Source organism: Bos grunniens, chromosome X (assembly GCF_055505025.1).
Source record: "Bos grunniens cultivar Pamir isolate PY7600 chromosome X, Bosgru_T2T1.0, whole genome shotgun sequence".
Taxonomy (NCBI): Eukaryota; Metazoa; Chordata; class Mammalia; order Artiodactyla; family Bovidae; genus Bos; species Bos grunniens.
This window is the reverse complement of record NC_141194.1, coordinates 27,977,824-28,003,757: the sequence shown is the minus strand read 5'-3', so window position 1 is coordinate 28,003,757 and position 25,934 is coordinate 27,977,824. Positions and strand designations below refer to the sequence as shown.

Sequence of the window (25,934 nt, the reverse complement as noted above, 5' to 3'; positions counted from 1 at the left end):
GACATTTGCCAAGGTACAAAAGTAATCTATATGTATACAACCTACACACACACACGCGCGTGTGTGCACGCATAATGGAATATTACTCAGTCATTAAAAAGAATTAATTTTTGCAATCTTTCAACAACATGTATGGAGTTGGAGGGTATTATGCTATTAATTAGTAAATAGTTGGATGATATTAATGAAATAAGTGAGACAGAGGAAGACAAATGCTGTATGATACTACTGACATGGAGAATTTAAAAAATAAAAGACTAGGGGAATGAAGCAGACTCACAGATATAGAGAACAAGCTAGTGGTTACCAGTGGGGAGTGGCAAGCAGGAGGTGAAGGGCAGGGACAGAAGACTAAGAGGTGCAAATTAATATGTATACAATAAGCAACAAGGATATATTGTACAACAAAGGGGATATAGCCAATATTTATAATAACTGTAAATGGAACATAACCTTTAAAAACTATGAAGCACTTTGTTAATCATCTGTAATTTATAAAATATTGTACATCAACTATGAAAATGAAGTGAAAGTATTAGTTGCTCAGTCTTGTCCAACTCTTTTTGACCACATAGACTGTAGCATACCAGGCCCCTTTGTCCATGGAATTCTCCAGGCAAGAATACTGGAGTGGGTAACCATTTCCTTCTTCAGGGGATGTTCCTGACCCAGGGATTGAACCCAGGTCTCCTGCCTTTCATGCATATTCTTTGCCATCTGAGCCACCAGGGAAGCCCACATCAACTATACCTCACTTTAAAAAAATCTACTCTCCCAGGAACTTTCACATATACAATACAGTATTATTAACTATGGGGTTCTCTGGTGGCTCAGCAGTAAAGAATCTTCCTGTTGATGCAGGAGATGAGGGTTTGATTCCTGGGTCGGGAGGATCCCCTGGAGAAGGACATGGCAACTGAATCCAGTATCCTTGCATGGAAAATTCCCTAGACAGAGGAGGCTGGCAAGCTACAATTCATGGGGTTGCAGAGAGTAGAAAACCACTTGGCGACTTAACAACAACAATGATTAACTAGTCACCATGCTGTACATTATATCTCCAGGACTTCTTTATTTTGTACATGAAAATTGTGAAAGTTTATGCCGTTTGGCCACGTACACCCATTTCATCCATCCTCCAACCCCCACTTGCGGCAACCACTAATCTATTCTCTGTGAGTTCATTTTTCAAACATCTTCACACATAAGTGAGATTATATAGTATTTGTCTTTGTCTGACTTATTTCACTTAGCATAATGCCCTCAAGGTGCAACTGTGTTACTGCAAATGGCCAGATTTCCTTTTTTTCTTTTATTGGCTAAATAATATCTGAGTGACGATGAATGTATGTGTGTGTGTGTGTGTGTGTGTGTGTGTCTATGTGACATTATCTTTATCCATTCATCCATTAATGGACAGTTATGTTGTTTTCATAACTTGGTTATGGTAAATAATGTTTCAATGAACATGGGGGGTGCAGATATCTTTTCCAGGTGTTGGCTTCATTTCTTTCAGCTAAATTTCCAGGAGTAGAATTGCCAGATCACATGGTAGTTCTATTTTCAATTTTTTTATGAGCATCTATACTATTTTCCATAGTGGCTGCATCACTTTACATTTTCATAAACCCACATTTTCTTTAATAATTTAAGTATATCATAAATGCAAAAGTTATATATGCTTCTAAATTTAAAAGGTATGTATCTTTGAAATTTAGGAATGAGAGACTGAATACAGTAAGCTAGACCCATAACTGAACCACTTTAAATTTTTTTTCTCTTCTTATCCTATCTTAGTGTGGGGTTTTTCACATTACCAAGGATACCCCTATTCCAATGCCATGTAATCTTGCTCTGGATCACACAGATGATTTAAAAGTTTTCAGTTTGTATTTCAGAAAGCAAAATTCTTATTTCTATATCTGGTAAACAGCAATAAGTGTGTGACTCCATGTCATTCATAAGCTTATGATCTGAATCTAAATAAACTTAGTACTGAAAAGAAAATCACTTGAAAATTACTGCCTCACCCCCTGCAAGAAAAGGATAAGTCAAAAAGTTATTGACGCATATCAGGAACACAGGTTGACAGGCTTTTCTGATCACAAAGTGAAGAACAGTTTCAGACCACACTAGAGGTGAGACGCGTGGCTGGATTCGGCCATGGATTGGGCACTGGCCACAGAAGGCCCATCACTGCCCGAGGTAGAAGTGCCAGCCCTGGCTGCAGCTCTGGCTCCAGTGCTCTCTACGTCCTCTCTCCAAGTCGCCTCATAATGGGGGCAGGAATGCAGTGGGGACAGTATATTTGACCTTGGCCAAAAACTCCGGGCTTCTACCTTGCTGGTTTCCATAGTGGCTCTCAGACCCCACAGGAGTGCTCTCGTATCCCCCCATAGCGAGGGGGATCGCAGCCAGGCAGGGGGATTGTGACAAGGCAGTGTGAAGAGAAATGAATTGACAATATGTCAGCCTCAGACTGGGAGGAGTGAAACATTATGGACTCTAGAGCAATTCAGACCAGGCTCTACACTCAGTTCTGTCACTTTATCAGCCTGGAGAATAGAAGTTCTTTGTCTGCTAAGTGAATTTGATAAGCCTTGTCTTACAGAAGTATCAGAACATATGTAGCTTGTGCAAAGCACCTGGCACTGCAGCTGGCAATGTTTAGGTCTTATGATGCTTATTTTCATACCAGAAGAAAATCTATGGGAATTTCTACCTTCATCTATGGGAATTTTTCTTTACCCAGGAGAAACTAGAGACTATGTGGTCTTCTAAACAAAGAAAGCTAAGTCAATCAAACTGCTGCTTAGCAAGAAACTGTAGGGCTTCCCTGGTGACTCAGTGGTAAAGAATCTACCTGACAACCAGATGTCAGTTCAATCCCTGGGTTGTGAAGATCCCCTGGAGAAGGAATTGGCAATCCACTCCAGTATTCTTGCCTGGAAAGTTCCATGGACAGAGGAGCCTGCCAGGCTACTGTCCACGGGCCCACAATGAGTCAGACATGACTTAGCAACTAAACAAGTAATCCTAAGTGAATTTTCTCTATCAGAGAATATGTTATTGAATTTAGAGGCAAGTGTTTTACCGGGATGCAATGCAAAATCCTATAGAATTTGTGTCAAGGACCAGTAATTCCCCTGCCTCCCAAAGCCCTCCCGACAAAACACCCCGATTTTCATGTATTTCACCACCACTAAAATCTAGCCCCGCTCAGGAGGTCTACTAGATTACACTCGAGATACCCTCATGTTTGGAGTGTGCTGGGGCTCCTTCCCTTCAGGGCCCAGAGTGCCAGCACAGTGACATCTCAACATCCAATCACAAAGGAGACAGTAATATGCATCAAACATCTGGTTTGTGGACTGTGTTCACCTGCACTGGGGCAGGAGCACTGGACACCTTCTGTTCTTTCCCCCAGGTGGAGATTCCCTCTGGTTGACTCACAATCTCAGGGTAACTGTTCAGGGAAGCTTCTCATTTCAGTCTCAGCCTCCCAACTTTGAGGCCCACAATCTGGGGATCTGGGCCCGGCTCACCATTATCACAGGTTCATCCAGCCCACCACGCAGCCAACTTAAAATGACCTCCCAGGAAGGAACAGGAAGACAAAGAAGATGTATATTATGATTAGCTTTCCAGCCCCACCTTAGCCTCTCACAACTTAAAAGGCTGGGAGTGTTGGTCGAACGCAGTGAAATAGTTGCCTCAGACCTGACTAGGGGCTGGAGGGACTGCTAGATGTGACTTTGGAGCACACACTGGCCTTGGCAGGACTATAAACCCTGACTGCAGCTCGGGCTCTCTCGTCATCCTCTCTCAGAGCCTTTTCATAATCGGGTAGGAAGGCACTGGGGATGTTACCATTGACCTTGGCCAAAATACCAAACCTCAAAGTTTTAAGAGAATAAAGGCTGAGAGAATTTATACCTCACTGCTCTCATCCCAACTCCCTCCCCAGCATCCTCCCTGATTTTTGTCACTTGTCTTACATCATCACACCACCTTCCTTATGGAATCACTGCTCATATACACAAGACATCTACAAGAAGGTACAGGGTCTCCTTTATCTTTGCATCACCCCCACCAGCACAGAACCTTCTGAAGAGCAGATGCTCAAGTAAAGATGGGAATAAAGGAGCCACCAAGCAAGGAATGTAGTTTCTTATTGTTTTTATCAGCATTCTTGAATAAGCTAACAACATCTAAATATATCGCTAAGGGTACTACTGAATGTTATAGAGAGAGAGACAAAGGTGAATAACATAAATCAAAACTTGACTACAGCTTACTTGATTTTCATCTGTTTTAAAACTACAACATTCTTCCACATTTCCAAGAAAATTACTATTCCAAAGCTATGTTATCTTGTTCTGGATCCCCAAAGATGAAGGATTTTCTGAATTACACTACACAGTACCAAAACTCTTACTCTTAGATCTGACAGACAACAACAAATCTGTGATCCATGTCATTCGTAAATTTCGATTCTGAATCTAAACAAATGTGCTAGGAAATGACACAACGTTTGAAAGGTAATAGTGTAAAACAGGAACACAAAGAAGATACGTATTGACATTTCCAGCCCTACTTTAGCCTCTCACTTCTTGAAAGGTTGGCAGTATTGGTCAAACAAAGTGAAGCTGCCGCCTGAGAACTCACTGGGCACTGGACGGATCTCTGGGTGGGACCCTGGAGCGGGCAGTGGCCCTGGCAGCACCACGAGACCTAACTAGAGATCTGCCTCGGGATCTCTTCTCTTCTCCCAAAGCTTCAGCATAATGGAACGGGAAAGCACTGGGGATGGTACTACTGATCTTGGCCAAAAACTCCAGCACCTTCATCTTGCTGGTTTCAGCGTAGGCTCTTGAGCCCCATAGGAACTCATAGCTCAGGGGATCGCTGTCGGGAATCTGACGATACACAAGGTAATTCTGCTGCACCCACTCTTCCGTGATGAGCTTCCTGGGATCCCCAAAGATTACATGCTGCTTTCCATCATAGATGCCCAGAACATTCAGGAACTCCCAGACATCAGCCTCAGAGGCGCGGTTGCCATTCACGTAGATCACATTCAGCAGAGGCATCAGAAGCCCATTCTTCGGCACCTCACAGCTGCTGCTCAGCACCTCATCACTGATGAGGCCTATCTTGCTGACCAGGGTGTAGGAGTAACCATTTGGCTTGACTTCCTTCAATTCAAGACCGAATGACAGCTCCATGCATTTAGCTGCTCTCCTGAGGATCTCGGGGAAGCGTGTCTTGTACCTTTTGTGAAAAAGATTCAGCATATCTATCTTCCTAATGGGCTCTTTCATCTTAAACTGATCAAGCAGGAAATTGACCAACACTCCTGCCTTCTCGGTCAGAGGATCTAGAGGAGCGGTCTTAACAGAGGTTGAGGCCCGGGAAGAATTTTCACGTTCCTCAACTTGGCCCCTGCCACGTGCTTTAGATCTTGGGCGTGAAGCCCCTGCAACAGGAGAGCTAGTGGCTGCAGCTCCCTGAGGCTTCTGGCCCGCACCGGCAGGTGGGGAGCCTGGGGGCGTACTCCCAGAAGTAGGGGTGGGGGTGGCAGCAGCCTGAGCATTCCCGAGATCCTTGGTCTCCATGCGTGCCAGGCGGCGTTTCTCACGCCCACGGCGCTTGCTCTTCTGCCCCCGAGGCATGACTATCAGCAGGCACAGCTGGCAGGGAAGCAGGCAGGCAAGTAGGTGATGCTGGAACCTGGAGAAGAGAAGATGAGTGGATGAGCTCCTTCAGCATGGAGGGAATAAGGCTGCTCTGCCCCTTTCCTTGAGAGCCCTACTCCAGGAACCACTGGCCTCTTGTTCTTGGTCAGCCTATCCCCTGAGAACCCTGTGTAAGAAGTGAGAGCGTGCCAGCCTCAGGCCACAGCCTGCCTGTGGCTGCCTCCAATGACAGAAGATCCTGGGAGTGGGGCCCTTTCTGGGTCCCTTCGTTCACACACACAACTGTCACATCAGCTCTTAGTGGGGCCGGGACCCCTGCCATGTGCTGCTTGAAAGGTGACACCTCAAAGCTCCCTGGGACCCATGAGAAGGAGCCAAATCGTGGACACTGTAGGGGTGGATGGCACTGGCAGTTCTGGGGGCCTGCTCTGTCCTGAACTCGGTTCTCCACCATTCAGGGTCCTCATCTTGTCAACACCAAGGGTGTGGGCCCCTCCCTCCTGCCTCTGGTGCTGCCCCTTCAGGTGAAGAACCTCATCTCCCTTAGAAATGACACAAAGAAATGAGGGGCCTCAGCGGAGGATCAGGCAAGACTCTATTGTTCGTTTGATTAGCTGCAAGGGGGAGCGTGCTACCTTCAGTCCTCATTTGCAGTCCCCACTTTGACTCCTGGGAGGATCTGGGGGCTCCTTTCTCTCCTGGCTTGAGGACCTTTCTTCACAGCAAGGCCAACAGCTCCCTAAGATCGAATGGGGAAAGCCAGGGTGGCCTTACCTGGCCCTACCGCCCACGGTCTCTGGGGCCTGAAGAACTGCAGCAGGAGGTTGAGGCCCTGTAATGGGTGCTATTCATGCAAGGTCCCCAGATTTTACTTAGGGGAGAGTCTAAGATTCCTTCCTCTGCTGACTCATTAGACTAAGACGCTCACTTCCCTGTTAGCTGTGAGTGAGGCACACTTCTGCCCGCCATGTATGCCTGGGGGCACCAAGGAGTGACAGTGCAAGGAATTCTGGGAGTTTCCCATAGTCCTCAGCATCTTCTCTGTGAGTCCTGGAAAATGTTAGAAATTCTCCCTCTGCTGACCTGAGCACGCTGAGGTTCCTAAGGTGAAAGAAAGTGTGAGCCACCTCTAGTCATCCCTGTCCCTGACCTCCCTGGGATGGCAGCAGGGGCTGGACTCTGTGGGACTTCACTGTTCTGTCATCACTGGCCCCTTTCGTCCTCACTTGGATGTGATTTATGTTCCTCCCTTAGTCCACACTGAGTTTTCTGGCCTCAGATCAAGGCCCACATCTCCCTGAGTTCCTGGGGCTGAAAGTGAGGGGTGACCTCTGGCAATCTCTGCCTGAGGTGCCCCAGGGCAGACAGGGACTGGGACTTTGCAGGCCCCCACTGCTTTGGGTAGGTGCTCATCTAAGTCATCTCTCTGGGTCCTTATCATGACTCTGTGACTCCTGGCAAGACCAGGAAATCTCTGTCTCTTCTTGAGATCTCTCCCCTCCTACTAAGTCCCCCATCTCCCTGAGACCCACTAGAAAGCAGCGACATTTTCCCGATGTCTAGCTATAGCTGTGTGTGGACTCCTGATGCAGACAGTCAGGAAGAGATTCTGCACTGCCCTCTGTTGTCACGGGGTAGCTGGATGGTCCCTCAATTCTTAGGTCCTCTTCTGGGCTCCTGGTACTAGCTGCAAATGCTCCAGTGGCGGACCTGAACCCATACCCCCATCAACGAGGTTCCTCACCTCCCTGCGAGGCTCTGGGCAGAAGCAAGTGGGGGTCATCTGATCCCCATGCTGGGTCTCCCAGGTCTGAGAGGAGTGATGCGACTATGTGGTTCACTTCCTTCTGGGTGGGGTTCTCGCATGTTCATTCAGTGTTACCACTGTGACTCCTTTTAGGAACCGGGCTTCCTCCCTATGTTGAATGAGGCCTCACCCATCAGCGTCAAACCTGAATGTCCCTGAAACCATCCTTGGAGAAAATGAGAGGGCATCTCTGCCTGAGAGCTCTAACCCGGCTTCCCAGGGCGACGGCAGAGGTGGCACTCTGTGTGGGCTCCTCTGTTCTGGGGGAGTCAGTTGTCTCCTTCCTCACATAGAATTGGTGCTTCAACATCTCTCACGGCCTAGGACTCCTCGTTTTCTCCTAACCTGGGCAGGCAGACCTGAAACCAAGGCCCTCATCTCCCTCGGACCCCACAGGAAAAAGTCAGGGGCACCAGAACTGGCCAGCTCTTCCCTGGGACCCCCAGGGCTGACACCTGAGGGGGCATCAGATGTGGCTATCTCTACCGTGTATGGATCTTCCCTCGACACCGCATCCTTTCTGGGACTCTGCCTTCTGCAGACCTGAGCCCAAGACCCTGTGAAAGGTCTTCACCTTTCCCGGACGCAAGCTGACAGAGTGAGACACATTCCACCAAAAATGATTTGGGGCTATGCTGCTAACCACCATGGCAGCACTCTCAACCCCCACCCCCTGCCCCAGTTCTGGAGTCAGGGGCTCCCTCAGTCCTCACTCAGGATTCTGGCCTCCAGTTTGGGTAGGGTTTGGGGTCTTCCCTCTGCTGACCCGAGTCTGCATGCCCCAGAGCAAAGCTCTCACCTCCCTGAGTGCCTAGAGGAGATGCTGGGGGCTCCATATCCAGCTACCTTGTTTGGGGATGCCGAGATCTGAGAGCGGGGCTGCTCCTTAGTGCAGCAATCCGCTTGGATGCCAGCCTGCTGACTAGCACTGAAGGTCTTAGCTTGACTCCTTCTAAGGCTGAGACTCCTCCCTAAGCCTAATGGGGTTACCTTATCTATCATTCTATGTCTTTATTTATTTACCTTTCACACCCATTGCTTTTTATTATGTAACTGGTAGTTACATCTTAACCTTTCTCACCTATTTCTCTTCTCCCCCACCCCCCTAACCCTAACCCCCATCAACCATCTGTTTTTTCTCTCTTGCTTCTACAATTGTTTCTGTTTTTCAGATTCCTCACAGAAGTGAAATCATATAGTACTTCGTTTTCTCTGATTCATTTCACTTAACATACATAATACCCTCTAGGTCCATATCCTTTTATATAAAGGCCTTTCTCTACCTGAACGTCCCTTATCCACAACGCCCGCCAGCTCCCACACACCATGCAAAAATGACGGGTTCTCTCAGCCTGAATTACTCTATGGTAATTTGGACCCCTATGGTAGGGGTCCAAACCTTCCCATTCTAATGCCTAATGATCTGAGCGGGAGGGGATGTAATAATAACAGAAATAAAGTAAACAATGTAATGCGCTTGAAGCATCCTGAAACCATCCCTTTAGCCTACCCTACCCTACCCTCATGCCACCCCACCCTCCTTTGTCCACCGCATCACACCCCATCCCACACTGCACCCCACCCCATGCAAAAACTGTCTTCCAAGAAACCGGTACTCCGGTGCCAAAAAGATTGGGGGCCACTACTGCGCGGCACTGCAGCCATTGGTGGCAGGAATGGCTTCTGTGCAGCCACCACTTTGGAAGGAGATAGCCCTGTGAGCAATGAAAGCCCCATGTTTTCACCTGTTGAGGGCAAATACCACTTCCAACGCATAAAGAGTCCATCCTCTTTCAACAAAGCCGCCCGAGCCGCCACCAACCCTCCACGTGGCAACAAGATGGCCCCTCGGCCCGCAACTCGGGACAGGCCATGTTACACTGCAGATTGCAGGGGTGGGATGCGGTTGGGTCACTTTTCTTACAGGGAGGGGTTGGGAAATTCACTTCAGCTACATTCAGGTCCTCACCTTGGCTCTGGACGAGTCCAGCACACAATCTCCGCTGAACAGACGCTGCAGCTACCAGTCGCGCTCCTCGCCTCGGAAGCGGAAAAGAAGAGCCCTGCATACGTTCGTACGTGGGGTCTCCTAGGGGCGGGGCAGGGGCAGGAGGCGGGGGCGGGGCGCTACAGAAACCCGGTAGCTCAATATTCATCCAGCCCTGGGTCCTCCTTGTGCAGTGTATCAGAGCCCAGGACACCTCCTTCTATGAACCCGAGTCCTCCAGCTCCCAAACGAAGCCCTCGCCTTCCCAAGTCCCTAGTGTCGGGAGTCAGGGTGCTGCTCTGAGCATCTCTGCTTGTCAGGAGGGGGCGCCACTCTGTGAGCCTCCTTCGTAGGGGAAGAGACCCTCTCACTAGCACTGATGGTCCTCACCTTAAGTCCAGTTATGGTCAAGATGCCCCCCTCTGCAGATCTGGGGTCCGATTCTGCTAGAGGAGGCCCTATCCTCCCTAAGATCACACAGGTTAAATGAGGGGGCCACTCAGAAGTAGCTCTTCTGGGTCTCTCAGGGCTAAGAATTTACAGAAATCTGTTTGGCTCCCTCTCCAGGGGTCCTGTCTAACACTCAGCATCGCATGTGAGGTCCTTCTTGGGTTCAGGTCCGTCCCTCTGCGAAACAGGCAGATCCTATTAGACAAAGGCCTCACCTCGCTGAGACTTTCCAGACTGAAATCAACCTGACATCTGTGCCCAGCGCTTCCTGGGGACCACAGCATCAGCGATTTTCCAGGGCCTCCTTTTATAGTGTGTGCTACCATGCATTCACTTTCAGGTCCTCACATTGACTCATGACGAATCCTGTAACTCCACTCTCTATTTTTATGAAGCTGCTTGTCTTACATCAAGGTCCTAGTCTCCTGAGAATTCCAAGTGGGAAGTCAGGGTGATGCTCATGTGATCGTAGTCCATCAGGGCCTCTGAGAGCAGACAGTGGGGATGCAACTCTAGTCCTTTCGGATTCCTTTTGCTCAACATACTACATCTACTACAACCTGGGTCTCTGCCTTCTACTGATCTAATATTCCTCTTCTTAGTCTTTGGATGACTGCTCTATTCAGCAGTGATTGTCTCCTCAACCCTCCTTCATGGAGGTTCCCATATCAGCATCTTTCACTTGATTAAAGGCTTCCTGGGAAATGCATATTCCTACAGACATTGAACAGTTAACCTCTAGCCAATGTTGGAGAAAACAGGTCTTGGTCCCAAAAGTAATCTAAGATTAGGAACATGCAGCAGAAATCAAGGAACTCAGGAAAGATGTTATGCTGTCAGAGAAAAAGAGCTGATATATTCCTTCTCTTCAGCCAGATTAGGGTGTCTGCTTATTTGCTCAGTCATATCTGACACTTTACAACACCATGGACTGCAGCCTGCCAGGCTCCTGTGTCCATGGGGATTCTCCAGGCAAGAATACTGGAGTGGGTTGCCCTCCTCCAGGGGATCTCCCCAACCCAGTGATTGAACTCAGGTCTCCTGCATTGCAGGCAGATTCTTTGCTATCTGAGCCGCCGGATTTAGGGCAGTTTAAAAATCTTTACTTTCAGTACCCTCCTGTTGTTGGTTGAATGGTTAAGACTCTGTGCTCCCAATGCAGGGGGCCTGGGTTCAATCCCTGGTCAGGTAACTGGATCCCACATATCACAACCAAGAGTTCATGTGCCACAACTAAATATCTCACATGCCACAACTAAAGAGCCTGCAGACATGGCAGCAAAGGTCCTGAGTGTCACAACTAAGACCCAGCACAGCCAAAGAATAAATTGAAAAAAATATTTTTAGTACAAATAATAAAATATTTACTTTCTACATAGAAGGATAGCACCAGATAATCTTGTAAGCCCTTGATCACTTGAGGGTATCTGATTTTGCACATGCAGATTACCATATGGTTACTGAGCATTATCTATTTGTCTCCTCTATTTATCACTCTTAATTATTTTGGTTATGTGTTATGTAGCAGTATTGATGGGAAGGGAGTTTGGGGGAGAGTGGACATGTGCATATGTATGGCTGAGTCCTTTCACTGTCCACCTGAAACTGTCACAATATTGTTAATTTGCTATTCCTCAACACACACACACACACACACACACACACACACAAACTGTGCTTCCAGTGCAAGGGGTGTCAGTTCAAACCCTGGTTGGGGAATTAAGATCCCATGTGCCACATAGCAAATCAATCGATCAACAAAAGATCATCAAAGAAAAAAGTGATGGGGATCCGTGAAAGAAATAATTGATAAGCTAGATTCCATTCTCTTTAAACTTCTGCTCTGTAAAAATACACCATCAAGAGAACAAGATGAGCCATAGTCTGGGAGAAAATATTTGCAAAAGATATATCTGATGAAAGCTCTAATCTAAAATATACAAAGAATTCTTAAAATTCATAAGAAGAAAACTAACATCTAATAAAAAATGGAGAAAAGATAGGAATAGATACATCACCAAGGAAGAAACACAGATGTCAAACAAGCATATGAAAAGATGCTCCACATCATATACCATTATGGAACTGCAAATTAAAAAAAAACAAGCAGATACCACGACATGCCTTTCAGAATGGCTAACATCCAAAGGACTGAAAACACCAAATGCTGGTAAAGATATGAATCAACAAGAACTCTCATTCCTTGGTGGTGGTGATGCAAAATGGGAGAACCACTTTGGAAGACAGTTTGCAAGTTTCTTAGTAAACTATACACATTCAACACTGCTGGTAGGAATGTAAATTGGTACAGCCAGTATGGAAAACAGTATAGGGGTTCGTCAAAAAATCAAAAATATCACATAATACTTTCCGCAATTCCACTACTATCCACAGGAACTGAAATCAGGACCTTGAAGAGCGCTCTGCACTCCCATGTTCACTGCAGCACTACTCACAATAGTCATGACAGGGAAGTTGCCTACCTGTCCAGTGACAGATGAATGGATAAATAAGTAAAATATACATACAATGGAATATCATTCAGCCTTAAAAAGAAGCTAACCTGTCTAGTCATGACAGCGTGGATAAATCTAGAGGACATTATGGTACAGTGAAATAAGCCAGACACAGAAGGACAAATACTGCATGTCCTTTACATGAGGAATCTAAAATGGTCTAAGTCAAAGAAACAGACAGTAGAGTGGTGGTTACCAGGGGCTATGGGAGGGTGAATGAGAAGGAACTGTAGATTTAAAAAATATTCACAACCTAAAAGCTGACAGTTATGCCCAGCGAGGAAAGAGTGTGCCATTCTAGCGGATTCTGGGCATCATCCCACCTCAGAGGACTGTCACCCTGATTTCTTTTTTTATTTTTATACATCAGGGTAGGTATTATTCTGTTTTGCTTCAGTTACATACATCTCAGTACATATATGAGTGTGGGGAAAAAACTGTCAGTCACGATCAAAAGTTTTGCAAAATTCTATGTAAGGCATGAATATCAGGAGCGAATATATGTTGAAGGAAGCACCCTTCAGACTGAGGCCTTCCACCCAGAGTGAAGAGACAGCAGGGGTGTATTTACCTGTGTCAGGCAGCCCTGCAGATCCACCCTATCCTCTTTCAGGAGTTTCAGCTCCCTCTCCCACCTCACATACAAGGACAGACTCTGGCTGGGCCTGGCTTTGTCCTCCAGAAAGTGGAAGTCGAGGTCCAGCATGGACTCGCCAAGCTGCACGGGCCACAGTGGCCCGCTCCCCTGCCCTGGAGTGGGGTGGGCAATATGGGGGTCTTCCTGGGGGACATTCCCCACTCCCCCTCAGCCCAGGGTCCCATGCTGGCCCCGGTCTGGCTAGCCATTCCCGACCTTCTGCAGACCAGACCTCCCAAGTCCTAGCTCCATCCTGTGGGTGGTCAACTAGTCAGTTGTTTGTTTCTCCTCTTCCTCCAGGAAGTAGTTACATCTTAAAGGTTTTCCGCAGTTGTCATCAAGATGTGGGTATTAGTTCTTAAAAGGTCCCTGCTAATCAGTCTCCCTGGGCCCCTCTGTTACAGACTAATTGAGTGCACAAGCAGCCTGTGTTTGGCAGGCCCCTTCTTTATTCGAGGCTTAGGCAATTGCCTCCTGAGGCAGAGACTCCTAACAGTTTGCTATTCCAGCATCCAAAGAATGCTCAGCTGTTGAGTGAGGCAGAGTTACCCCAAGGGTGGTGCTGGACACGGAGCCGCACGTACCACAGGTGTGTGTGTGAGGGTGGGGAGCTCTGGGCTCTGCCTCCGGTGGGCCAGGTATTCCTGACGAACAGCGTCCTGTCTCCCCAGCGGCAGTGGTGGGTCGGGGAGGCTCAGAGTTGAAGAGGCCCTGGAACCTTGCACTCCCAAGGAATACCCATGAAGAACAGGTGGGATCTGAACCGGGGCTGAGTGTGCCCTCAAATGACACCGCAAAGCGTGGAGGATATGCTGTCCAGTTAAGGTGGTCATCCCCCTACCAGCCCAGGGACCTACCCTCTCCCTGCAGGTGAAAAAAAGCTCTTCAGGATCACAGAAAGGCATCCCCAGGGGAGAAAGGCACAGAAGGAATGGATTTTACGTATTTGTTTTTTTAAAGGTTTAAAAAGTCCTTCATTTCCAACCCTGCCTGGGGGTATGAGTAGGGAATAGAACGAACTGAGAAGGGCACCCACCCTCCCCTGGGGAGACTCCAACTCTTCCCCGGGAGCAAGCAGTGTGCAGGGCAGGTCAGAGGCCGGCCCTTGCCCTTCTTGCCCTGCCTCCTCCATCGGCAGCTCACACTGCTGCCAGCAAGTTCCAGAGGCAAAGAAGTGTGGGAGCCGAGGCTGAAGGCTGCCTTCTTCACCTCGGCGGTCACTCCAGCTCTTCCGCCCTTGGACGTTCTCTGGGCCCCACCACTGGGCTCTCAGGGTGAGTGGACAGGCAAGACCAGGAGGCGCAGCTTGGCCCAGCCCACTGGCATCTTCCTTAATGCCGTCTGTGACACAGCAGGGCAGTTTGGGCGGGGGGCGTCAACAGTGAAGGAAAGGGCTGCAGAGACACCACGATAATCTGGAAAGGAAAATCTCCTGCTAACCTGCATCGCTTTTTGATCCTGCCTCTGCACCGGGGCAGCGCTTTTTCCTATTCCCCATCCCGAGGCTGAGTGGAGTCCAGAACAAAGCACTAAGTGGCTGTTTCTTACAAAACACCTGGAGATGCCAGGGGGGCTCTCGGCCCGTCAGTCAGTCCAGGCTCCCACACAGTCACACACATAGCGTTAAGGTGGCTGTACTAGCAGGTGTGGCCAAAGCGGGCCCAGCTTCTCTCCCTCCACCTGCAGGGGTGAGGGGGGAGAACCCTTCTGGCGGCTTCAGTAACAGGCTGAAGTGGGAGAAGCTGGCAACGGAAGAGCGATCTGGGCCCCGAGAAAGAAGAGGAAGAAGGCAGGCGAGGGCTTCCGAAGCCTCTCTCCAGGCCCGACGGCTGCCCTGGGAAGTGACCCAACTCAGCTTGGGAGCCCTGACCACATACCCCCTGGAAAATGGGGGACAGAAAGAGAGGAAGAGAAGCGGGGCTAGAGTCGTGGGACTTTGGAGGAAGCCAGTGCTATCAAATATTTACAAGCATAAAGCCCCATCTTCTGTGCCACCTACCTCTCTGCCCCTCCCACAGAAAGAAAGGCCCCTGAGAGCCACCAAGGAGGTTCCGAGACCTCCTCCCCAGCCACGCCCCACAGCGGGGGGCCCTTCCCTCCACCGCCCTGCTCCTTGAGCATGCTGATGCACACGTAGATCTTGAGGGTGGGCCCCAGCTTGATGTTTATGGCACTCATCAGGTGGTCCTCCTTGAGCAGCAGCAGAGCTTGCCCATTGATCTCCTGGCCATGGAACTCCTCTGTGATTTCCTGGCAGCCTGGCAGAGAGCGGATGAATTCGTAGACATCGTCCACGTTCCACTTGGTGGGCTCACTTGACAGGAAGTGGCGTCCCATGCCTGCCAGGTCCCGCATGTGCATGTCAGGGAGCTCCAGGTCCCGCAGGCCTTGTTGCTGGCGGGAGGTGGACGAGCTGGCTGAGATGGGGGACAAGGGTTCCTCATAGCTTGAGTTATCTGAGCAACGGCTGGAGTCTTCCTGGCTGTGTGTTAGCTGCAGGGCAGCAGTAACTGAAAGGGGTATGGTGCCTGTTGGCTGCTTCTTGGTATCCTTGGTAAGTGTTGGCAGATTGGCTTTGCTGGCCTGATGGCGGTTGTGGGTCATGGCTCCCACCTTTTGCACCTTGCTCTGGTCTGAGTGGAAAAGCCCCACTCGTTTGGTGCACCCCACGTTGTACCTTTTTGCACAAGCCATGGAACAAAAGTGCTTGGAACGCTTAAACTTGTAGGCAAAGTCCACCCAGCCACAGAGCTCACACTTGAGTTTGAGGGGAGTACCCTCCTCTTTGGATTCTTGCAGATAGGGCTCCTCCATCTCTGAGTCAGTGGTGGTGGTATGGTCCTGCTGAGGAAGTTTCTCAGGCAAGAACCCCTGTGCATACTTCTTGAGATTCCCCACCAGCAGAGATGAGCGTCCCACCATTCTTGGGGGCAGTGCCAGTGATGCTGGAGGCAGAGTTTCCGTTCCCTGAGGTCATGCCAGGGCTGCTGAGGTCCGTCAGTGCATCAACAATGCCCCGCCTTGTCTCTGTTCAGGGCCCGGTTGGGCCTGGCCGGGCGGGGACTACGCAGCCCCTCGGCCGGCCACCACCTCGCGCAGGGTCCCTGGCCGGGCGGGCCGCCTCCTCTCCACCGGGAGCCTCTGAGCCCGGGCCCAGGGCTGCCGCGGCGCATCCGACTGCACCGGCGAGCCGGCGTCCACAAAGGGCGACAGGGGCGCGAGGCCAGGGTAGAGGTGCCATCGGCGGCGGATTGCGTGCCTGCGCGTCGTGCGCTCTAGGGTTGCAGCCGCCGTGGAGACCTCAGCCTGATTTCTCAGAAACTCTCTGGAGAGAAGGCAACGTGAATAAAACATCTAATCTGCACATTGCTTGCCTGCACCGGAACAAGAGCTACAGGATACATTCCACGCCAGGTTCACGCGATTTCTGTCTGATTTACTCACAATCCCAAAGCACAGGGAGACCCAGAAAATCCTGCAAGTTTGGTTTCCAACCCCTGAAGGACAGTCAATATCACAATTGAGTCACAACAAACTTTTGGTTTCCCAGTGCTTTCATAAAACTTATGTTTACACTATATTGTAGGCTATTAAGTGGGCAATAGCATTATGCCTCAGAACAATATAGATATCTTAAATACAAACACCTCTTTGCTAAAAGAAAAAAGATGCTAACCATTATCTGAGCCTTCACTGAGTCCATTATTTTTGCTGCTGAGGGTGTGAACACTGCAAGAGGTATCAAAACGTGACACACAGACATGAAGTGAGCAAACGATGTTGGAAACATGGAGCCGAAAGACTTGCTGGAAGCAAGGTTGACTAACACAAACTTTCAATTTGGTAAAGAAAAAGAACAAAGAAAAGAAAAGCAGTACCTGTGAAATACAATAACACAACATGCAACAGAGTGAAGTGTGCCTGTAACTGTTAAGGGCAGTTTCCCATCCCAGGCTTTGTCTTTAAACTATGCGGCCCACCATGTGAGAACCTGGTCCCTGGTCACGATTGCCACAGCCTCATCAAGCATGCCATGCACACAACTTATAATTACTTCCCACTTAAGGACTTCTATTTTCCCAAGGCCCACCACTCCCTTGCATCAGGGAATTTACATTTGACTGCTGTCATGTCACCATTTCCTTTGCATGACAGCTGCTTGTCGCCTCTGTAATTTTATGGTCAGTGGCTAGATCTTTTTCTCAGCTCTCCAAGTACTAGCATGGAGCCTACTATGAGCAGAGGCTCAGTTCATGTTCAGGGAATAAATGAGCCTGTGAGCATGAGGTTGAAATTATTAGAATTTAATTCTACATTTTGAATTAACCAAGTATATACTGTTGTTTATAATTTTGTAAAACACAGAGTACAAGGCATGAGGAATCCAAATACCATCTTACTTTTCCTATGTTTCTTGATCCCACATATTTTACTGCTTAACTTTTTCATATTTTCAAGGAAATAACATATTGCAATTCCATTTTGTCTTGAACTGGCTTACTAAATAAGATGGAAGCTTCCCCATTTGCTTTACACAACAGAAAAACTCTTATCCTTAAGACCAATAAAAGTGTGACTGATGTCATTCATACACTTAGATTATAAGCTAGATAAGCTTTCATTTAGGAGCAGCATTAGAAAAGTAGAGAACTTAAAAACACAAGTTTCTTTCTAAATTCCCCATACAGAACAGGAACACCAAGGTATTTTACACTATGAATCCTCGGTGACGTCCAGTCCTATACTACTTGGAACACTGACTACTCTCTTGAGCCTCAAAGTGCAGAATTTGCCTCAGCTTCACTAGGTGTGGAAGGAACTGCTGGGGGAACTCTGTGACATCCACTAGCTTGGGCCCTCTCTTCCTCATCTTTCAAAGCCTCTTCATACCCAAAGTGGAAGGCACTGGGATCCAAATGGTTAATCCTGGCCAGGAACTCCAGGACTCTCATCTTGCTTGCTTCAGCGTGTGCTCTCGGACCCCACAGGAGCTCATAGCATGCTGGATCATTGCCGGACACTTGCTGATATTCCAAATACTTCATCTGCACCAAATCTTGGGTGATGAGCTTCTTGGGCTCCCCAAATAAGAAATGCCTCTTCCCAGCATAGATATTCATCTTACCCAGGAAATCCAAGATGTCTTCCTCTGGGGCACAGTTGCCCTTCATGAAGATCACACCGAGGAGATTCATCAGGAGACCGGTCTTGGGAAAACCCCTGCCACGGTGCACGATCCCATTGCGGGTGAGATTCATCTTGCTGACAAGGACATAAGAATGCTTGGCAGTGTTGTCTTTCTTCACGTCAATACCAAATACCACCTCCATCCTGTCAGAAGCACTTTTGAGGATTCTGAGGAATCAATTTTGGTACTTTTTATCGATGATTTTCAGCATATTTGCTTTCTTAATGGGCTTTTTCATCTTACACATGCGTAACAGGAACTGCACCAACAGTCTTGTCTGCCTGGTTAGTGAGTGTTTTCCAGACCGCACATTGGAGAGAGGGGGTTGAGAGGAATTTTGCTTTTTCCCAATTTTCCCAAGGGTTCTTTTGGATGATCTTGTGGGAGAAACACCTGCAGGCACAGTGGTGGTGGCCATGGCCACCTGAGGACTCTTGAGATGGTTACAAGACCTAGCACTGGACTTTCCCTTAGCATCAACCCCAGGACCAGGACTGGAGGAAGATGAGAGTGCTTCCATCGTGGTGGCAGTGACCTGAGTGCCCCTCAGATCCTGGGTGCCATGCTGAGCCTGGTGGCGTTTCTCACAGGTGTGGAACTTAGCCTTCTTACCCTGAGGCATGGTGACTGTGGTCAGGACAACAGGCAGGAGTGCAGGTAGAACAGCACATGATCTGGGCAGAGAGGAGAGAGAATGAGTGGGTGTGAGTGCCCACAGCAGGGAGGCACCACTCGGTCTTTAAGAAGGCCCACTCTGCAGGTTTCCATGTGGGCACTGCTCTACAAACCCAGAGGACTCCTGATCTGATCACCCTGTCCTCTTGAGAACTCTGTCAAAATAATTGAGACTCAGGCTGCAGCCTGCCAGCCCTGCCGCCTGCTTCCTGGGGCTGAGGAGCAGTGGGCCAGTCCTTGAGGATAACCCCCTCCATTCTGGAGGGTGGGGGTCCTCTCAGTTCAAATTCAGGATAATCTATCAACTTTTGGCAGGCGCAGGGCCCCCTCCTCTGTGCGGCTCTAAGCTTATACCCCAGAGGCTGGTCCTCATCTTCCTGTAATACCTGAAGAAGTGAAGAGGTACCTCAGCCCAGTGTCCCTGGCAGGGGGCACCCACAGCAGTCAGCTCTAGGGAACTCTGTCCTGGGCTCACTGGGGTTTTCCGTCCCCTTTCAGGGTCTTTCCTTGGCTCTAGGTAGAGCCTGGGACACCGGTGTCTGCTGCCCTGGTGTACCTCCTCTCAGACAAAGGCTCTCACCAATCCCATACCATCAGAAAGAAAGGAGAGTTCACATACACCTGACTTCCATGCCTGGGCTTGTCAGTGCTGTGTGGTGGGTGGGGGTGGGGGATGGTGCTCTGTATTGTTTTCCCTGTTCTAGGGTGAGAGTGATCAACATTGTTTTTTCAGGGTCCTCATGCTGACTCCTCTGAAGCCCTGGGCCTCCTCCCTTGGCAGAATTGAGGCCATTCACATATTCCAACATCCTCACATCTCTGAACTCTCCAGACAAAAGTGAGAAGACTCACTCAGCTTCACAGATATGCTAGGTTTCCACTTGGAAAAGAGCCAAAATTTATGACAACTTAAGTTTAGAGTTGGTGTTCACCTTAGACCTCGTTCCAGTCTGGGTAGAACTTAGGACTCCTCCCACCAATAACCTGGGTAATTCAGCCTCAGAGCAAAGTCCTGAATTCCCCGAGTTCCTGGAGGGGCAAAGTCAGGATAAGACATACATGACTACCCTTCACTCGAGCCCCCTAGATACGTAGGCGCTCTGCTTTGTGAAACCACCCCTAAACGGGAAGGCCTCCCAATCAGTATTTAGGGTTCTAAATTCACTGCAATTAGGACAGAGGTATCCTCCATCTGCAAGCAGGGGCTATGCCTGACCAAAGCCCTCCCATCCCTGAGACTTCCCCAGGCAGAACTCAGTTTGATGGCTCTGCCGGAGCTTCCCAGGGCTCACAGCAGCAGTGAAACTTAGTGCAGCCCTCTTGCTTATGGGCTGAGTGGCCCCTGCCTCAGTCGCAACTCAGTTTTCACGACTCTGGACCAGTGCTGGGAATCCACCTTCTGCCGCCAGAGGCCTGATTGCTGGATAGAAGTCCTTACTTCCAGGAAACTGTAAAACGGAAGTCAGGATGACTCATTTCTGGCCATGATGCACAGGGTGTCAGATAGCTCGGGGACATGGGGGCACAGGGAGGATGGGGGCACGCAGGGGGTGGGGTTGGGGAAATCCATGGGAGGGTGTCCTATGGTCCTCATTCGGAGTCTCCATCTTCATGTCTATTAGAGTCTGACACTCGTCCCTTACCTGAACTCTGTCCACAAGCCTCCAAACAGAGCTTCACCTCCTAGAGTTCAGCAGAGGAGAAGTCAGGGAATTGAGCGCATGGGTGCTGCTTTGTGTCACCATCTTTATTGCCAGTGCTGAGTTAGCACTCGGACCTCTCCCCATGGCTGGAGTTGGGGCCTAGGTTTCTATTATAGAATCAAGTAATCTCTTTGATCTTACACAATCTCTTAGATCAAGATTTACTGATAATTCAGCCTAACAGTGTTGTAGGAACCATCCCCTGCCGTCACAGAGGTGAGACTTGGTGGATTTCGCTTTGTTACAGGAGGAGCAACGGTCCCATGAGTCCACATTCAGGTCCTCACCTTGCCTTCAGATCAGTCCTGGGAATCCACTCTCGTTTAAACGAACACCCTGAACAACAATCAGAGCTCATTGCCACCAGCACGAAAGTTGGGGGGAGCCAATTCTGGCAATGGCTACCCTGTGTGGGATCTCTGAGGGATGATGGCAGGGGTGGGGCTTTGTGGGGACTCCATCGTTCAGTGTTCAGCGGTCCCTGGGTCATCCCCTAGGGATGACCTGTACCGTCTGTCAGAGCCTGAGTCCCCTTACTCTATGGCCTTAAGTCCTCCTGCCCCCAAACAAAGCCTTAGCCTCCCCATATCCCTAGTGGGGAGTCAGGACATGTCTCTGAGCATCTCTCCTTGACAGTGGCAGTGCCACTCTGTGAGCCTTCCTCCTTGGTGGGAGAGACCCTCTCATTAGCACCGATGGGCCTCACCTTCACTGTGGTGATGGCCAAGACACCCTCCTCTGCAGAACTGAGGTTTGATCCTGAGAGAAAAAGCCCTTCCCCTCACTGAGACCAGACAGAAATGAAGAGGCTTCTCATCCTTATAACTCTGCCTGGAGCCTCTGGGGTTAGGAATAGGGGCAGGGGTGTGTAAAGCCTCCTCATTTGTGGGTCTAGTGGTACTTCTTTCTTCACTCAGGGACCTCATCATGATCCTGGCCAGTCCTGGGACCTGACCCTCCAACCTGAGATTCTCCCTCTACTGAACTGAGGCCATTCTTCTTCGACTGAGACTTTGACCTCATAGAGAACTCTAAGACTTGTAATAGGGAATTACAAGTATCCTGTCTGCGTGTTCTAGGTTTGAGAACAAGTTTGGGCAGGTCTCTGAATGACCTATATTTTAGGGTGGTTGTCCCTCCAGTCCTCACTCATGTGGGCCCTCATTTTGTCTATCTCTTGGAATAATAGGTTCCTGGGGAACACCACATCCTTGCAAAATCTTGAGCAGTGTCCCTAAAGCAAACCTTACAGTTTCATGTTCCAGACTTCATGTGAGATGGGGAAAATGTCACAGAAGGCAGGGGGCAGGATGGGGTATGCTCCCAGAGAAAAATGTTGATCTGTTTCTGGAGGGGGCGGGATTTAGGATGGGGGGGACACATGTACACCTGTGGCTGATTTTTGTCAATATATGGCAAAAACCACAATATTGTAAAGTAATTAATCTCCAATTAATTTAATTTAAAAGAAAAAAAAAACTTAGCCAGAGTCAGTCTCTTAGGTGAATTGTTTTAATTGATTTATAGGCATACCTTTAAAAAATTGTACTTCACTTAACCATGCTTCACATATAGTGTTTCATTACAAACTGAAAGTTTACAGTAACTGTGCATTGAACATAACTATGGCATCATTTCCCCAAAACCGTGTGTTCACTTGGGGTCCCTGGGCCACATTTTGTAAATTTGTGAAATATTTTAAACTCTTCGCATATTTTATTCCTTATGGTGCTCTGATCAGGTCTCTGTTACTATTGTAGCTGTATTCTAATTTTAAATTAAGCTATGTACATTTTTTAGACATTTTCTAGTAAGTCTACAATAGGATTAACAACTTTTATAAGCACTGGGAATCCCCCAAATTCCTATGATTTACTTTATGGCAATATTCACTTTATTTCAGTGATCTAGAACCCAACCCACCATATCTGAGATATGTGCACATTTCTAAAGGAAAGGAGCAGTCCAATATGGTTTTCTGCTCTTTTGATTGAAGTTCTCTGAAACTGCATAGAGAGACGATCTTATTGTCACTATCATCTATTTCTCCTCCTTATTGCTGTCATTTCCTGAGGTAGCCTTCAAGGCTTTGTGCCTGATGAAGTGTATTGGAATATATCCAGAGTCCTTACTTTTATCCCAAGATACTTTCGAGTGTTAAGGAACACAAGTTCTGCTTTAGGCCAAGAGGAGTATAACAGCATCAGATCTAGAGGAATTCAGAGAGGAATCTAATTCCAGGCCTATCAGTCACTAGTGTTCCCCAGCAAGGGCTCACTGCCTGATGCACCTAAAAGCCAATATTATGGAATGGGCTTTTGAGAAAAAAACTTTATTTCAAGGTGGAGTGGCAAGAAGACATGAGGCGGGGCTCTCAAATCTGTCTCCTCAACCCAGAAACTGGGGTAAAATGAAAGGGTTTAGGGGAACTATAAACTTGGAAACTATTTGGCTAGTCTTGAATTAGTTCATGTAAGCTATTCATGTTGCTAGAAGCCAGATTTTCCGTATTGAAGGACTTCATACAGTTCTCCTCTGGCAACATTCCTACTCTGAGAGTTCCAGAGACTGAACCCTCTTGGTTCTGCAGTCATCCTGGAAACATAGGCTCCTTTTTGCACATGCACAGTGCTGCCTCTAAAAATAACTCAAGGTTTGATTAATCAACAACGTGTTTTAAGAAGGCAAAACCACTTTAAACTGCTCAGTGTTTTGTTTCAATCCCCCCATTTCTCTTTGTACATTCTTCAAGCTTGTGGGAAATCATCCTCAATTTGGTTAATGGTTCTTAAATTGTATAAAAAATGATAATCCCAGGTCCAAGATTTTTGTACCAACAGGACTGGAGTGTTATATAAGCATTGACAAGGTTGGATTAATTGGTATTTAAGAAAGGTGATTATCACATGTCTCTTTATAGGCTATTGCTTTGTTTTTTGTTTTTTTTTTTGGGGGGGGCTATTGCTTTAAATTTGGAGTTTTGGTGCCTGGATGGAATTTATTACTGTTAGGTCAGCTGTCTTGGCTCTTCCTGGCCACTTATCAGTCCTAACTGAGCTCTGCAGTTGACTGACTGATTTCTTCCACTCTAGTGCTCAAAATAGTTTACATCTTGACCAGCAGAGAGCCTGGACCAACTGTCTTTAACCAATGCTTGCTGCCTCTTGCCAGCCTTCATGGATTGCAGCCAACATCAACCAGCACTCTTATTAGGAAATTGAGGTCTCCGGATGACACAGAAATGTTGGCTTCCCCTGGAAAACCCTTGTATTCATGGGAGCTGTAGGAAAGCCATCAGGACTTATCTATCTTGGCTCAGAGCACTTTGTTACTTTAAGAAGAAAAAGGGGCAAACTAGAGGCATCTCTCCTTAATTTAGGACCCAATTCCATCTCCTAGTTTGGTTTCTGGGAAGAGTTGGCTGTATGAATTCCCTGGAAAGCCACTGAGAAAAATGGACAGTCTCAAGGTGACCAATTTGCATTTGAGGGTTCACTTAAAGAACCCTGAAAAGTTTTCCTTTAGAGGTGGCTGTCATACCATAGCTTCAGAGTCACACGTGCTACCCAATTTCTAAGGAATTTGTCCAGTTCCATGACTGGAGCCCATTTGGTCAGAGGCTCCTAATATTTCCACCCTGCCATGTGCTGAGGACCAGCTTGTCTACTGAAGACAGGCCCATGGAATTTCAGGCTCTGTCTCACTCTCCACCTTGAAAATCTTACCTAGTGAGGAGGAGGGTGAAAGAGTTATTGCATCACATTGAAGAAAGTGAAAGAGGAAGCTGTCTTAGACTCAGGCAGAGCTGAGTTTCAGAGAGCAACTCAGGAGAACACATGTTAAAACACTGATTTCTGCACTTCCTTTCTGAGCATGCTGAGGTTTAATCTTTCTGGTAGATGACCAAATCATTTTACCCCTCCAGCAGAGACTACAGACATGCGAGTCTAGATGTCTGGGCAATTTCCAGGGGGAATACATTCACCGCAAGTCCTCTATGTAGCCCATGGCCTTTAGCACCACAACCAATGGCTATTTCTCCTGGTAACATTTGATTTTTAACATCACACACACACACACACAAGCAATTCAATTCTAACTCCCTGCTATTCTGGCTGATACAAAAGAGGACTAGACTTTTTAGTGAGGAAACACCAGAATGTGTCCAATTGTATAAAATTCCTCTAACACGGGCTCATGGTTTGTTTTTCTGTGGGGGGAGAATTTTCCTGCATTACACTCCCTCATTTTACCTTTATGCTCACACCACAAGGTAATCAGGGATGGTTTCATTAAGAATACACTTGTGTGAAATTCAAAGGATCATAGGAGACTACTACAAACAACTATATGCAAATAAAATGGACAATCTGGAGGAAATGGACAGATTCTTAGAGGTACAACCTTCCAAGATTGAACAAGGAAGAAACAGAGAATGTGAAGAGACCAATGACAAGTACTGTAAAACAGTGATTTAAAATTTTCCAATAAAAAGCCCAGGACCAGACAGTTTCACAGGTGAATCTATCAAACAGTTAGAGAAGAGTTAATGCCTGTCCATCTCAAACTCTTCCAAAAAATTGCAGAGGAAGGAACACTCCAAAGGTCATTCTATGAGGCCACCATCACCCTGATAGCAGAACCAGGCAGGGAAACACACACACAAAGAAAATGACAGGCCAATATCACTGAAGAACATAAATTCAAAAATATTGAATAAAATACTAGCAAACCAAAAAAGAAAGTCTCTTCAATAAGTGGCGCTCTGAAAACTGGACAGCTGCATGGAAAAGAATAAAATTAGAATAATCTCTAACACCATACACAAAAATAAACTCAAAATGGATCAAAGATCAAAATGTAAGGTCAGACACTATAAAACTCTCAGAGGAGAACCTAGGCAGAACACTCTTTGACAAGTTACAGAAGTACTTTTTAAAAATTATTTTTATTGAAGGATAAATTCTTTACAGAATTTTATTGTTTTCTGTCAAACATCAACATGAATCAGCCATAGGTATACATATATCCCCTCCCTTTTGAACCTCCCTCCTATCTCATTCCCCATTCCACCCCTCTAGGTTGATACAGAGCCCCTGTTGAGTTTCCTGAGCCATGCAGCAAATTCTCATTGGCTGTCTATTTTGCATATGGTAATATAAATTTCCATGTTGCACTTTCCATACATCTCACCCTCCCCTCCCGTCTACCCATGTCCATAAGTCTATTCTCTATGTCTGTTTCTCCATTGCTGCCCTGTAAATAAATTCTT

General features: G+C 47.7%; 3 protein-coding genes and 2 pseudogenes across 6 annotated transcripts in view; all 5 read right to left on the bottom strand.

Moving 5' to 3' along the window:
* LOC147340029 (melanoma-associated antigen B4-like) overlaps nt 1–25,934 on the bottom strand; it is a 113,033-nt gene that overhangs the window by 45,727 nt on the left and 41,372 nt on the right. The gene's annotated exons all lie outside the window — the stretch shown is intronic.
* The window catches only part of LOC147340030 (melanoma-associated antigen B4-like), a 49,678-nt gene that overhangs the window by 10,714 nt on the left and 13,030 nt on the right, over nt 1–25,934 (bottom strand).
* The window catches only part of LOC147340028 (melanoma-associated antigen B1-like), a 63,154-nt gene continuing 41,382 nt past the window's right edge, over nt 4,163–25,934 (bottom strand). For 2 of the 3 annotated variants that reach the window (XM_086388381.1, XM_086388379.1), the window contains exon 2: nt 4,163–5,733. In XM_086388381.1, the coding sequence (XP_086244507.1) occupies nt 4,665–5,675 (1,011 nt within the window). In that variant the 5' untranslated portion in view covers nt 5,676–5,733 and the 3' untranslated portion in view covers nt 4,163–4,664. Of the gene's footprint in view, nt 5,734–9,475; nt 10,455–25,934 lie in introns of those variants that run through there. The other variant, XM_086388380.1, reaches the window with a different exon arrangement.
* Nucleotides 14,094–16,205, bottom strand: LOC147340031 (polyhomeotic-like protein 2 pseudogene; annotated as a pseudogene).
* LOC147340025 (melanoma-associated antigen B3-like) overlaps nt 17,382–25,934 on the bottom strand; it is a 112,805-nt pseudogene continuing 104,252 nt past the window's right edge. The window contains exon 2 of the transcript XR_015159200.1: nt 17,382–18,958. The product of XR_015159200.1 is annotated as a melanoma-associated antigen B3-like (transcript). The remainder of the gene's footprint in view (nt 18,959–25,934) is intronic.